General features: G+C 49.4%; 2 protein-coding genes across 2 annotated transcripts in view; both read right to left on the reverse strand.

Moving 5' to 3' along the window:
- The window catches only part of UCP3 (uncoupling protein 3), a 14,999-nt gene extending 13,049 nt beyond the window's left edge, over positions 1–1,950 (reverse strand). Inside the window, exon 1 of the mRNA XM_004381958.2 lies at positions 1,495–1,950. The gene's annotated coding sequence lies outside the window, so the exon portion shown is untranslated. The remainder of the gene's footprint in view (positions 1–1,494) is intronic.
- Positions 1,951–5,827: 3,877 nt separating this feature from the next.
- Positions 5,828–11,727, reverse strand: part of C2CD3 (C2 domain containing 3 centriole elongation regulator) — a 192,575-nt gene continuing 186,675 nt past the window's right edge. Inside the window, exon 33 of the mRNA XM_004381960.3 lies at positions 5,828–6,570. Coding sequence (XP_004382017.1) covers positions 6,430–6,570 — 141 coding nt within the window. The 3' untranslated portion in view covers positions 5,828–6,429. The remainder of the gene's footprint in view (positions 6,571–11,727) is intronic.

The following is an 11,727-nucleotide window of genomic DNA, read 5'->3' on the forward strand; positions in this document are numbered from 1 at the left end:
AAAAAAGGTCGAGAAGGGAGAGGGTTGACATGTTGTGGGGTTGTTAACCAATGTCATAAAACAATATGTGTACTACTGTTTCATAAGAATCTACTTGTTCTGTAAACCTTCACCTGAAGTACAATAAAAAAATTAAAAAAAAAAAAAAAAAAAGACCAGCGGCCAGAAGTGAAGTTGGAGCCTCCAGGGCAGTCCTGAGCCAACCACAGGAGGCAGAGTAGATGGGCTTGGACTCTAGTCAAAACCACACCTGGAGAGGCTCTAGAACTAACTTTCACTGGTCAAGTGGGAGGGGGAACAAGCCACAATGGTGGGCATAGGCAGGGGCTGCCTCTGAGGCCAGAGCTCTCTAACCTCCTTTCTTCTCCCTTTGGCCTCCTGAATTGGCACTTGAGGAAACCCAGAAGCTAGTAGGCCTTTGCCATTGGCAGGTAGAGGAAGAGGTTGAGACTGGAATCCTCAACCCTGCAGCTCTGTTGGGGCACGTGAGGGATGGGATGCCCAGCCTGCACCACCCAGGGTAGAGTGGTACCCTGTTAACGTTTTAAGCACTTCCTGTACCAGGCACTATGCAGAGGGCGTTATAGGCATGGACTAATTCAATCCCTTTATCAGGCTATTTAGTAGTTGCTATTACTCCCACTTCATAAACCAAGGACCTGAGGCTTCGAGGGCTTCAGCTCCTCATACAGCTGAAGTGATGGATCTGGGATTGGAGCCCAGGTCTGTCTGATACCTGAATCTGTGCCTGTTCTGCTGTCCAGTGAGTCTCTGACTTCAGTGAGAGCCTAGGATCCCTTAAGCTACTTGCTCCCAAAGTGGATTCTCACCTTAGAGATCCCAATTCTGGTCTGGGCTGGGATTAGGAATCTGCATTAGAAACAAGTTCCCTAGGTAGTTCTGAGCCAGGGGCCTGAAGATCCCATTCTGAGACACCCTGCTTGATGGCATGTTGCTCTCCACCCCCAACTCTGACCTAACTCTTCCTGGTTGGACTCAGAGGCAAGACCCCACTCTCTTCTCCACAGCAACCCCGCTAAGGAAGCCGCCTGGCAGAGAGTCACCATGGGTTCTGTAGACCTCCCAGCATACAACTTGGGCCAGGTCTCACCATCTTTACTTAGGAAAGGGGACCCCAGGATCCTCATGGGGAGAGGTCACTGGGCATCATGCCCTGGAGGAATCCTGAGGGTTCTGGGCCAGCCCAAAGAGAAAGTCACCTTAAAATCATACCAGAGGCAACCAGCAGAGTGAGGAAGGGAAGTGCCTGGAGTGAGCCACACAGGTGTTGGGTTGGAGTCCCAGGCCTGCCACCACTTCTCTCTTTAGGGCTGCAGTTACCTCATCCTGACAAGGAGGGGCTGGACTAAATCTCTATAAGCTCTGAACCGCTATAGCTAGTGATCCATCAGCTCCTGGGTGCTCCTGGTAAGCATCCAATGAAAGGGGGAATATGGAGAAGGGAGAGGGAGAGAGAAGAGAGTGGGGTCTTACCTGTGAGTCCAGCCAGGGTAGGGGGAACACAGGGGCTCCTTAAGGCTCCATCCTGGGAGGGCAGCAGCAGGGATCTGATTGTCCCTCCTTGCCATTCACTGTTTCCTCTGCTGCCGCTGGCTTGGCACTGATCATTATACACTCCAGCTGACCTGAAACCTTATCCTAGGAAAGCTAGTTGACAGCCTAGATCACTTTACAAGAGACGTCTGTGAGGGGCAGGGAGATGACAGGGAAAGGTCAGTGAGTTTCAGATCTGTATCAGTTCCTCTGACTTGGGGGCTCTTTAAAATAGCTCCTTCAAGCGGCTGAAAGAGTTATCTTGGGTGACAAGAGTGTATGGGGGAGCGGGTGGACCTGTCACCTTTGAGTCCAAAGGCCAAGGCTTCCCATGATAGGCTAAGAAAGGCTCCCTCTGGGCCTCCTCTTAATAATAACAATAATAACTGTCGTTTCTTGGTGCCTACTATGTGCTAGATAGATACTTCATATACATTTCTCATAGCTCTGCCATGTAGGTATTATTCGATTCTAAATTTTTTAAAAATAAGTTTTATGGAGATGTAATTCACATACCATGCAATTCACCTATTTAAATGTACAATGTTTTTTAGTACTTTCATTGAGTTGTGCAACCATCATCACAGTTTTAGAACATTTTTATCACCCCAAAAAGAAATCCTGTACCCATTAGCAGCACTTCCCATTCCCCCTACCCTCAGCGCCTGGCAACCACTGATCTATTTTCTGTCTCTACAGATTTGCCTGTTCTGGATATACCATATAAATGGAATCATAGAATATGTGATCTTTTGTGACTGGCTTCTTTCCCTTAGCATAATGTTTTCAAGGTTTATCCATGTTGTAGCACTTCATTCCTTTGTGCTGCTGAGGATTCTACATATTTTAATGCTAATTTTACAGAGAAAACCGAGTCTCAGGGAGGGACAATGACTTATCCAAGTCATACAGCTAGTACACGGCAAGGCCTGAGCTCCAGCATCCTGTACTTTGGGCCTCTCTGCTGTGACTACTCTCTCTGACATGACACCTAGAGGCTTCAACCCAGACACAACTGGAGCCAAAGGGAGCTGGGGGAGGGTGTGTGAGGGCAGGCTTGGAAGGGTCCCCTGGACCAGCTGCTGTAGGCCCCATCCTTAGGTATTGAGGGTAGGGGTTGGGCATGCCGGAACCTGGGACCCAGGTGACAGAGGGAAGGGGGTGGAGAGGGAGTTAACTGGGGGAGGCAGAGGAAGGGTAGGTAGGGCCATTTCTGGCTTTGGGCGCAGGGCAGGTGGTCAGAAGTCCAGACACTCAAATACAAAGCCTGGGTTGTGCTTGGGCTGTTCCTTGGACCAGGCCCTGCCCTAAATGTCAGCAGAACAATCGGTTGCACTAGTGTTGAGGAAAAGTGGTTGCTGGGGCTGCTGAGATTGGGAGGGCTCCTCACAGGAAGTGGGCTCCGAGCTTAACCTGGAAATACTCATCTGGAGATGGAGTAAATTGTAGGGGGACGAGGACAGGCAGATGTGACGCAGGGATAAGCGGTAGGAACCCAAAAAAGGGGGCAGCAACTGTCATATGAAGTACTGGCCTGACTAGTGGGAAGAGGATTGGAGAGACAGTATAGAGCCAGGCACTAAATGCTGGGTTTAGGCACCGAGGTTTTGTCCTGTGAGCAATGACAAGGAAAGAGAGAAAGGCCCGACCATTGACTGAGCAGCTGCTATGTGTGAGGTGCTGGGTGTTTTACACACTTTATTTCAGTGATTCCACTGGTGTCACTGGGAGCTTGTTAGAAATGCAAATTCATACGCTTCCATCCTGACCTACCAAATCAGAATCTCTGGGGATGGGGCCTAGGAATCTGTGATTTGCATGCACGGGGAACTTGAGACCCATTGCTTATTTAATCCTCACAAACACCTTTTACAGGTCTTTTATGGGTGCTGAACCGTGAGAATATAGTAATTTGCTCAAAAGCCCTCAACTACTGAGAAATGGAGACAGGACTGAAACCCCGACTGCCTGGCTCTGGGGTTGTGCTGTTGTGCCCTGGTCTCTGTACTGTGGGGCAGTCATTAATTGAAGTCACTGTGGCTCTGGGCAGCTGAGGGATAAATGCTCTTTCCTATATTTTGGGATCTTTCTTTGGCTGCAGAAGCAGCAAGATGTCTTCCCCATCCTTACCCCCCACTGGGGCCCCACCAGATGGGCTGGCAAATGGTAGGTAGGTCTTTGGGGTGGGTGGGGGGTTCCATGGCCACCAGTCAAGAAGCCCAAGCTCTAAGGCCTGCTTATCAAGTGGTTTGTGGCCTCTGAGCCTTTGCTTCTGTTGTTCCTCTGCTAGAATGCTCTATTACCCTAAACCCTCTCCCCGCCATATCCATAGAAGTGGAAGGTTCAGGCCCTACAGAAACCCAGAGTGAGGGAGGGCTCAGCTTACTGCAGCCTGGAAGCTTCTGAGGGCAGGGCCAACTCTGTTTGTTTTGGCTCTCTGTCCCCAGAACCCAGCTCATGCTCAGAAGTTCCAACTTTGGCTGCTATGGGCTGGGAGGCAACCAGCCTCTGATGATCAACAACAGCTACTTTCAGGTGTCTGTAGAGGAGTGCTCAAAGGGAAGGAGGGGTGACAATGGCTAGTTGTGTTGGTGGAAGCAAACTTCTACTTCACACCTTTAACCCACGCTGCATGACTAGGCAAGTCATTTCACCTCTGAGCTGTGACTGGGAAATATTCAACTTCCAGAGATAAGATAACTTGTATAGAATACACTCTTTGTAAGCTTATAGTAGGAGGTGGGTTTCAGACTCTCAGGGTGCTTTTGTGTCATCTGAGGCTGCCCGAAGCCTGGGGCAGAAGCAGCCCATGTCCTCCTGTGGCCTTATCCTAATGACCCTGATCAGGTTATTTACAGGAGCTATAGCAGGATTTGAGAGTAATATTTTTCACCTCAGGCTTTACCCCTCAGGCCCAGGCCCCCAATTGCCCCTCTATAGGTTCTTCATGGCCTCATGGGAGGTGACCGGTCCCTTGTCCTTGAAAACTCTGGGCTGGCAATGTAAGAGGGAGGCTGGCCTCTGTGGCTCTGGGGAGGGGAGGGTGAGCTAGCAGGCTGAAGCTTCAGGAGCCGAGATAAACAGATCAGAAAGAGGGGCACGTGGGTATGAGCAAGTCTGAGGGCGAATCACCAATAAGGAGGGCATCCCTTCTCAAGTTTCCTGGACCACTTTGTGCCCTCTGCCTTTTTTTACAGTTAACTGTGTGCTTGCCTATCTCCGAGAACTCCAGAAGAGTGGGGGAGGAGTGGGCGGGGCTGACATTTCTCAATGTCTTCCACTGTGTGCCAAGCACAGGCGAAGCACTTTTACAAATGTCATCTCATTTAATTTTCACAACAACACTATGAAGTTGGGGTTATTATCTCTGTTTTACAGATGAGGCAATGGAGATTCAGACAGAGGTAGAGTCAAGCCTGAGGGGACATATCAAGGAGGTGGCAGAGCCAGACTGGCAGATGCAGAGAGCCCTACAAGTTCTCTCTCGACAGCTGACCACAATCGGGCCAGTTTTCTGGGCTCACCCCAAGACTTGTCTCGTCTAGCAAACCTTCCCTGACTGCTCCAGTTCACATGGTCTTTCCTTTCCCCGAATTCAGAGCACTTACTGTCTGTACCTTGTTTTGGTCACTGAGCACAGCAGTCTTGCGACATCTCTGGAGATGACTTGTGTGGCAATTCACCTTCTAGCTACATAGAGGTAAATTACTTATTTGAGCTTCTGCTTCTTTAACTATAAAATGGGAATCATAATGTCCAGGATATAGAGTTGTTTTGAGGACTAAATGAAATGTGTGGTTGGGGGTGGGAAGCAGGGCGCCTCGTGTTCGTTCGTTTCCATCTCTCTCTCCACCACACTGAACACTCCTAGTAGGCAGGGCCCATATTTGCTCTTTTCTTATACTCCCCACAGGGCCTTGTCTATGGTAGCTGCTCAAATGTATGTGACTGACAGTTTAAGCTAGGCCTACCCATTCCAGAGATGGAGGATTCTGAGGAGACCTGTTCCCTCCACTTTGCTGACTGTAAGCACTAGCAGAGCAAATGCTGGTTGTCACCCTAATCCGGGCCAACCTGATCTTTGGGAAAGCGCTGAAGTCTCATGATCATCTTGGTGCCCTGTTCTGGATGAGCTTCTCCAAGAAAATGTAAGGCTGTCAAGTTTTCTCTCTGGTAGTTGGAATACAAACAAATTTACCCGCATTCCCAGGGGCCAACCCAGGAAACACTTGTGCGCAGAATACAAAGACTAATATGATTTTATTCAAACACAGGCAGGAACAATGATCCTCAGAGCTGGGTTAAAACAATAAGTTAAAAGCATGGTTAGAATTTCAGACAATCAGATAAAAACTTGAAGGAGGTGATTAATTCAATACAGCATAAAAACAATTTATATCTATAAAAATCCTTATTCCCAAGCAATGAACTGGAGGTGGCCCTAGGATTTCCTCAGCTACACATGATGCACACAATATACAAACTTGCCCCATTACCCCAACCTTTAAGGCAAAAGTGGCTCATCAATCTCAGGTGGAGGGTGGGCTGCATCAAGGATACTGGGAGGAGGAGTTTCTCAGCAGAAAGATGCCTGCTTTGGTCCTCTGGTCAGATGAGTGGGCCATTTGAGTTCTGGAATCCGTTTTGTTTCTAGCCTTTGCCTCGCCATGGAAGGAAAAGGCGGAAGTCCTAGCAGGTGAACATGGGGCTAGACTGTAAAGTTCCTCCAGTCTGGGCTGACTGGGGCTTAAGTTGCCCGTGGAGTAGGCTGATAGTGGTTTCAGGGCTATGACAGCCCTGGGGTCTCCCACAAGCTGGGCAAGGCTGAGGGAGAGTGGGCAGTGGCTCCTTCCCTCAATCTCTCAGAAGGTTATATTAATCTTTCTGGGAGTATTGGGAAGAGAATATCCGTGCAATCCTTCGAGTTTCTTCTTCAGGCAGATTGGGAGGAAGCAAGTTAAGTCTGGGGCGACAGGGCCTTTGGGACAGGGCTCCACTGGTGGTCTCACTCTTGTCCTGGAGTGGAAGAAGTCAGCTTGGTTAGCACTGAGGATACGGCACTACCAAGAGATGATTTCAATTCCTCTCATCTTTTGGTCCTCTGACTAATGTATATGTAGAGCTGACTGGTTTACAAAGTACTTTACATACCTGTTTCACTCTCACTTTGACCCCATGAGGTGTGTATATCATTCTCCCCATGACATGGATGAGGAAACTGCAGCTCATGTTAAAGTCAAGGTCCCACAGCTCTGAGTGGCAGAGCTATGAACTGTGGCTGTCTGGCTCCAAAGCTCGACTCTTTCCATCCTATGATGCTGCCTCTGGAGAAGGACAGGACAGTCACCTCCAGGACAGGTTTGAAGTCTCATTCCTTCTCTTGCTGTATGATTCTAGACAAGTCATTTGTCCTCTGAGTTGTGACTGTCCCATGTGTGACCCAGGGAATATATCCAACTCCCATAAAGAAGATGTTGAATAATACACCCTCTGTATTATTCCTAAAGCTTTGGTGTTCCAGAGCTGCCAGGGACATGAGGCCACAAGCAAATACCCAATGCCCTGCTACCAAACATCTCTGTCACAGGCCAACAGGGCATCACTAATTCCACCTTTCAGGTGCTTGCCTTTGGGTTATGGCATCAAGGGTCCGTGGGACTACTCTGTGGCTCACTCATTTACTCAGTCAACCTTTTATTGTGTACTTATTCTGTGCCAGGTTCCCACCCTGAAGGAGCTTGAAACTACACCAGAAAGCCACTCAGACAGCTGGCTGAGAGTAACGCCCTGCGGAAGAGGTGGAGGCCTGACTGAGACAGTGCTGAAAGGAGATGGGAGGGGCCGCCCAGGCGAAGCTGGCTGACTTCACAGCTACACTGCCAGCGCTGTAGATAGATATCTCTTCCCTGCCCCCAAACCCCATGAGCTGAGATCTTCACAAGCTGATACAGCACTGAGAGCACACTGTCTGTACTACTCTCTGGGCATTGAGAATCAAATTGGTAGAGATCCTAGAGGTTGAGACTAATACTACCCCTGCCCCCTGCGATTCTGCTAATGAGAAGCTGAGGCCCAGCTAGGGAAAAGGACTGGACTTGCTTTTGGGATCAGTTACATTTAGTAGTAATTCCATCTTCCTTCTTTAACCTTTTGTAATGCCTACTGTGAGAGGGAGACAGAAATGAACACAACTCAATTTCTGACCTCCAGGAGCTCAGAGGTAAGCTGGGGAGACAGAGACCTACCCAAAGAATTAAAGTACCAGCTAGAATGTGGTAAAGGGAGTAGGAGTTGGGTATGCCTGCTCTACTGACTAGGCATGACTAGGTATGAAGGGGAGGGGGGGCAACCTTGAGGATCCCTGCCAATCTGGAATTCTAAATGCCAAGGGAGTGTATACAACTGAAAGCGCGCTAAGTGCTGTCAACCCATGGGTAGGGTTTTCTTATAACCAAGAGCAAAGCAGTGGTAGGGCTGGGCATGCACAGCAGATACATCTCCCTGTCCTCTAGGCAGGCCCAGAATAAAAGGGGAGAGGGAAACCCACCCTTTACTGGTGTTTACAGCCCTTCCTTCCAAAGTATGGGAGGTACCTGAACCCCATTATGCTTTAGGCCAGGGGAGGTCTGTGGACCAGGCTGCCTGTTGCCCTCCCTACCCACACTGTGTGCTCCTGCAGGGCATGGAGTGAGTCTGATGCCTGTGTCCCCAACTGGACCCAAGACAGGAGCTTGGTAGTTGCTAGGTCAGCCACAGTGACCAGGATAAGTAGGCTGACCTGGGGGTGGGGCAGGGAGGTGACTGGCTTTTGCAGCAAACATTCACTCATTCTAGAACTAGTGGTTGGTGAGGTCAAATTCTCTCAGGTCTCTACAGCACTTTTAGCCTCTGTATACCCCTAGCAACTCCCAACAGTCAAGAGTATTGTTTCCTGAGTGATTTGGGATTTAAAGGTGACATTGAGTCCCATTCCAGCCCCCGGCTGTACTGCAGATGGACTTTCTGGGTCACAGCCATATCCTACTTTCTATTTCTTTTTCTCCTACAGTAAAGAGGGACTAGGGAAATGTCTGTTCTATAAGCCAGATAGGAAAACAGGCCTAAGAACATGGTCTTCTACCTTAAGTCCTATAACCAGGCTTCTGTTTCCTCAGTGTCAGAAGAAAACGAGTCTTTATTTTGGAGAGGCTCAGATGGGTCTTGTCCACTATGGCTTAGAAATGACCATAAATAGACCTCTGTCAGTGATTCATTGGAACTTTCAGGAGCCTAAGATCTACTTAACTATATCAGCTCCTACAGACAACAGACAGATATGGTTCCTGTACTCATGGGGCTGCTCAAGCTAGAGGGGAGACAGACACTGATCTATTCAACTGTCAAAGATGAGGCTAAGAGCTTGGGAGCACTAAGAAAGAAGCAATTAATAACAGCTGGGAAGGTCAGGGGATGTGTCAAACAGAGGTAAGATCCAAGATGGCAGGATTTCAACAGAGCTGGGGGTGGGTATGAGGCCATTCCATGTAGGGGGAACAGCATGAGCACAGTCCTGCCCCTGGGACATTTACCTGCTGGTAGGGCAAACATCTGTACTGGAGCTGAATTGAGTGGGGTTGGTTCAGCCAACCTCCCAGCACCCACACCTAGACCCAGTGACCTAGGAGGCCTTATCTGCATGGCCCAGGCACAGGGACCAAAACAAGGACAGGGCTTAGCTTAGCTCTGGATGTACAGAGCAGGGCAGCGGTATGGAAGGACAGAGAACACACACTCAGCAGCATTTGGCTTTCATTGACCTCAATGTTGTCATTGTTGTTAGGTGCCATAGAGTTGGTTCTGACTCATAGTGACCCTATGTACAACAGAATGAAGCACAGCCCTGTCCTGCGCCATCCTCACAATTGTTATGCTTGAGCCCACTGTTGCAGCCACTGTGTCAATCCATCTCATGTGAGAGTCTTCCTCTTTTTTTCTGACCCTCCACTTTACCAAGCATGATGTCCTTCTCCAGGGACTGGTCCCTCCTGGTTGACCTCAACAGGGTTTAAAAAACATCTTGACTAGTAGTGAAAAAACACCTTGACTAGTAGTACTGGTTCTTTCCTCATCAGGGTTGTTACCCCATAACATACCATCCTGGAGGGGATGGTCAGAGGTGAACATGCCCAGAGCAGGGACACCTACACGTGCACTAACGGCTCACCTGAAGCACTCTCGTGCTCCCGCTGGGTGCTCTGGGGGCACAGTGAATCATCAACATTGTCTGTACTCTGCAGGAGCCAGAAGCCTTCCTGGGGAGGCAGGGAGGAGCCCACATGGAAGCAGAACCATCAAAGCCGGAAAGGCTGCAGGGACCTTGGAGTCTAGACTGTGAGTGTCATATATGGGGAAGGGTATTTTGAAGAAGAGGGACTTGAGAAACTATGAAGGTGGAATTCGACCATAAGAAAATGAGTGAGGGGGTTCCAAGCTGAGGCTTAGCTTGAGCAAAGATGTGAAGAAAGAATGTCTATGCTGGAGAAAGAAACGGGATGGGCCTGGCTAGACAGCAGGGTATGGAGAACAAATCTGGAAAGATGGGTTGATGCCTGCTGAAGGGAGTCCCTGATGCCTGAATGAAGAATCTGACCTTATTCCTCCTGGATACCAGCAAGCTGATCTTTTAGAACCTTTCCAATGAACAGTGGGGTGACCACTGTTCTGGGCTGAAGGACATAAATGGCTTTACTACAGTCTGGGTGTCAAGGATGGCAGCAGGCCAGCAGCTCTCAGACTGCCTGGTTAAACTCACCCAGCTCTCCCATTATATTCTCCCACTTCCAAATCTGGGGAACTTACTCTTTTCTGGTACCTGGATACCCAGGCCATGAACATGATAAGCCTCTCCCACAATAAATGTGTCTTAAAAGAAGCCTTCAATGTCAAAGGTGGACATTCTGCTGGGGAGAAATAAAAGCACCATTGAAGGGGTAAGGAGTGGTGGTGGAAGGAAAATTTGGGGCTTCCTGGGGCTCCTCAAATCAGGAGGCTAACTCTGGCTGGGAGTTGGTTCTAGTTCTGGCTCTACCACTTCTTAGTAAGTGGCTTTGGGCAAGTCACTTTATCCTTGGGCCTCAGTTTCCTCATCTGAAAACAGGGATCATGAGAGGCAGGGCCAAGATGGCGAAGTAGTCAGATGCTTCCTGTGGTCCCTCTTACAACAAAGACCCGAAAAAAACAAGTGAATCAATTATATATGACAGTCTAGGAGCCTTGAACATCAAAGGCAAAGTTGAGGAATCAGACTGAGTGGCAGGGGGAGGGAGAGACGGTTTGGAAGCAGTAAGAAGCTGCCAGACCTGACCCAGCGGGAGCCAGCACCCTTCAGACAGGAATTGGCTGGTGTGCGCGGTGAGGCAAGCAGTGGCACTTGGGAGGCGTTTTCCACATCGGGAGAGACCCAGCAGCAGAGAGTTTACTCATGCCTCCAGAACCAGTGAAAAGCAGCACTCAAACGGCAAAAGATTAAGTACATGCGTCTGACCAACTGCGCGGATCAAAAACCACCCCCTTTGGAAAAAACTTCTCTCCCATTAACCTGCCCCTTCCCCGCTCTGCACCAGGGCTGAGCTGGCTTCAGCAAATGCTCAGTCCCCTGGGCCGGAAGTAGGACCTGTCAGGTACCCTGAACCATTCTCCCAGCCTTGGAGAGGGAACAAATTAACAAACAGGAAAAAATAATCTGGCAGCTCCCCTAAGCTGCGAACTAAGGGTAGGCACAGCTCCTTTGCCTAGGCACAGGCATAAGGGGTCCACGGACTTTGAATGCCTTTCACCCCTGCATAGACTTGTGTGGGCCCATTTCAACAGCGTAGGCTCTCATTACCACAGTACAACACAGTATATACCTGAAGCCTAACTTCAACTGTATCAGCTATATGGTGAAGTGGTAGGTTCGTGACATTTGACACCGCTCTGCCCATTAAGCAGGCTCCTCACCTACCCACATCAGGGACCTGAGGACTGGTAGCTCCACCTATGCCACCTAGCCACCAGCAACAGGGGTCCAAGAATAATTAGTACCTCCCAGTCCTTACAGCCAACAGCACTGGGTGCCCACAGTCCAGCTGCAAAACTCATCCACCTACACACTCTAAGGAACAGGGACACGCTTTCCTTCCAGACACTCAGGGG

This window comes from Trichechus manatus, unplaced genomic scaffold (assembly GCF_000243295.1).
Source record: "Trichechus manatus latirostris isolate Lorelei unplaced genomic scaffold, TriManLat1.0 scaffold00088, whole genome shotgun sequence".
In the NCBI taxonomy this organism is placed as follows: domain Eukaryota; kingdom Metazoa; phylum Chordata; class Mammalia; order Sirenia; family Trichechidae; genus Trichechus; species Trichechus manatus.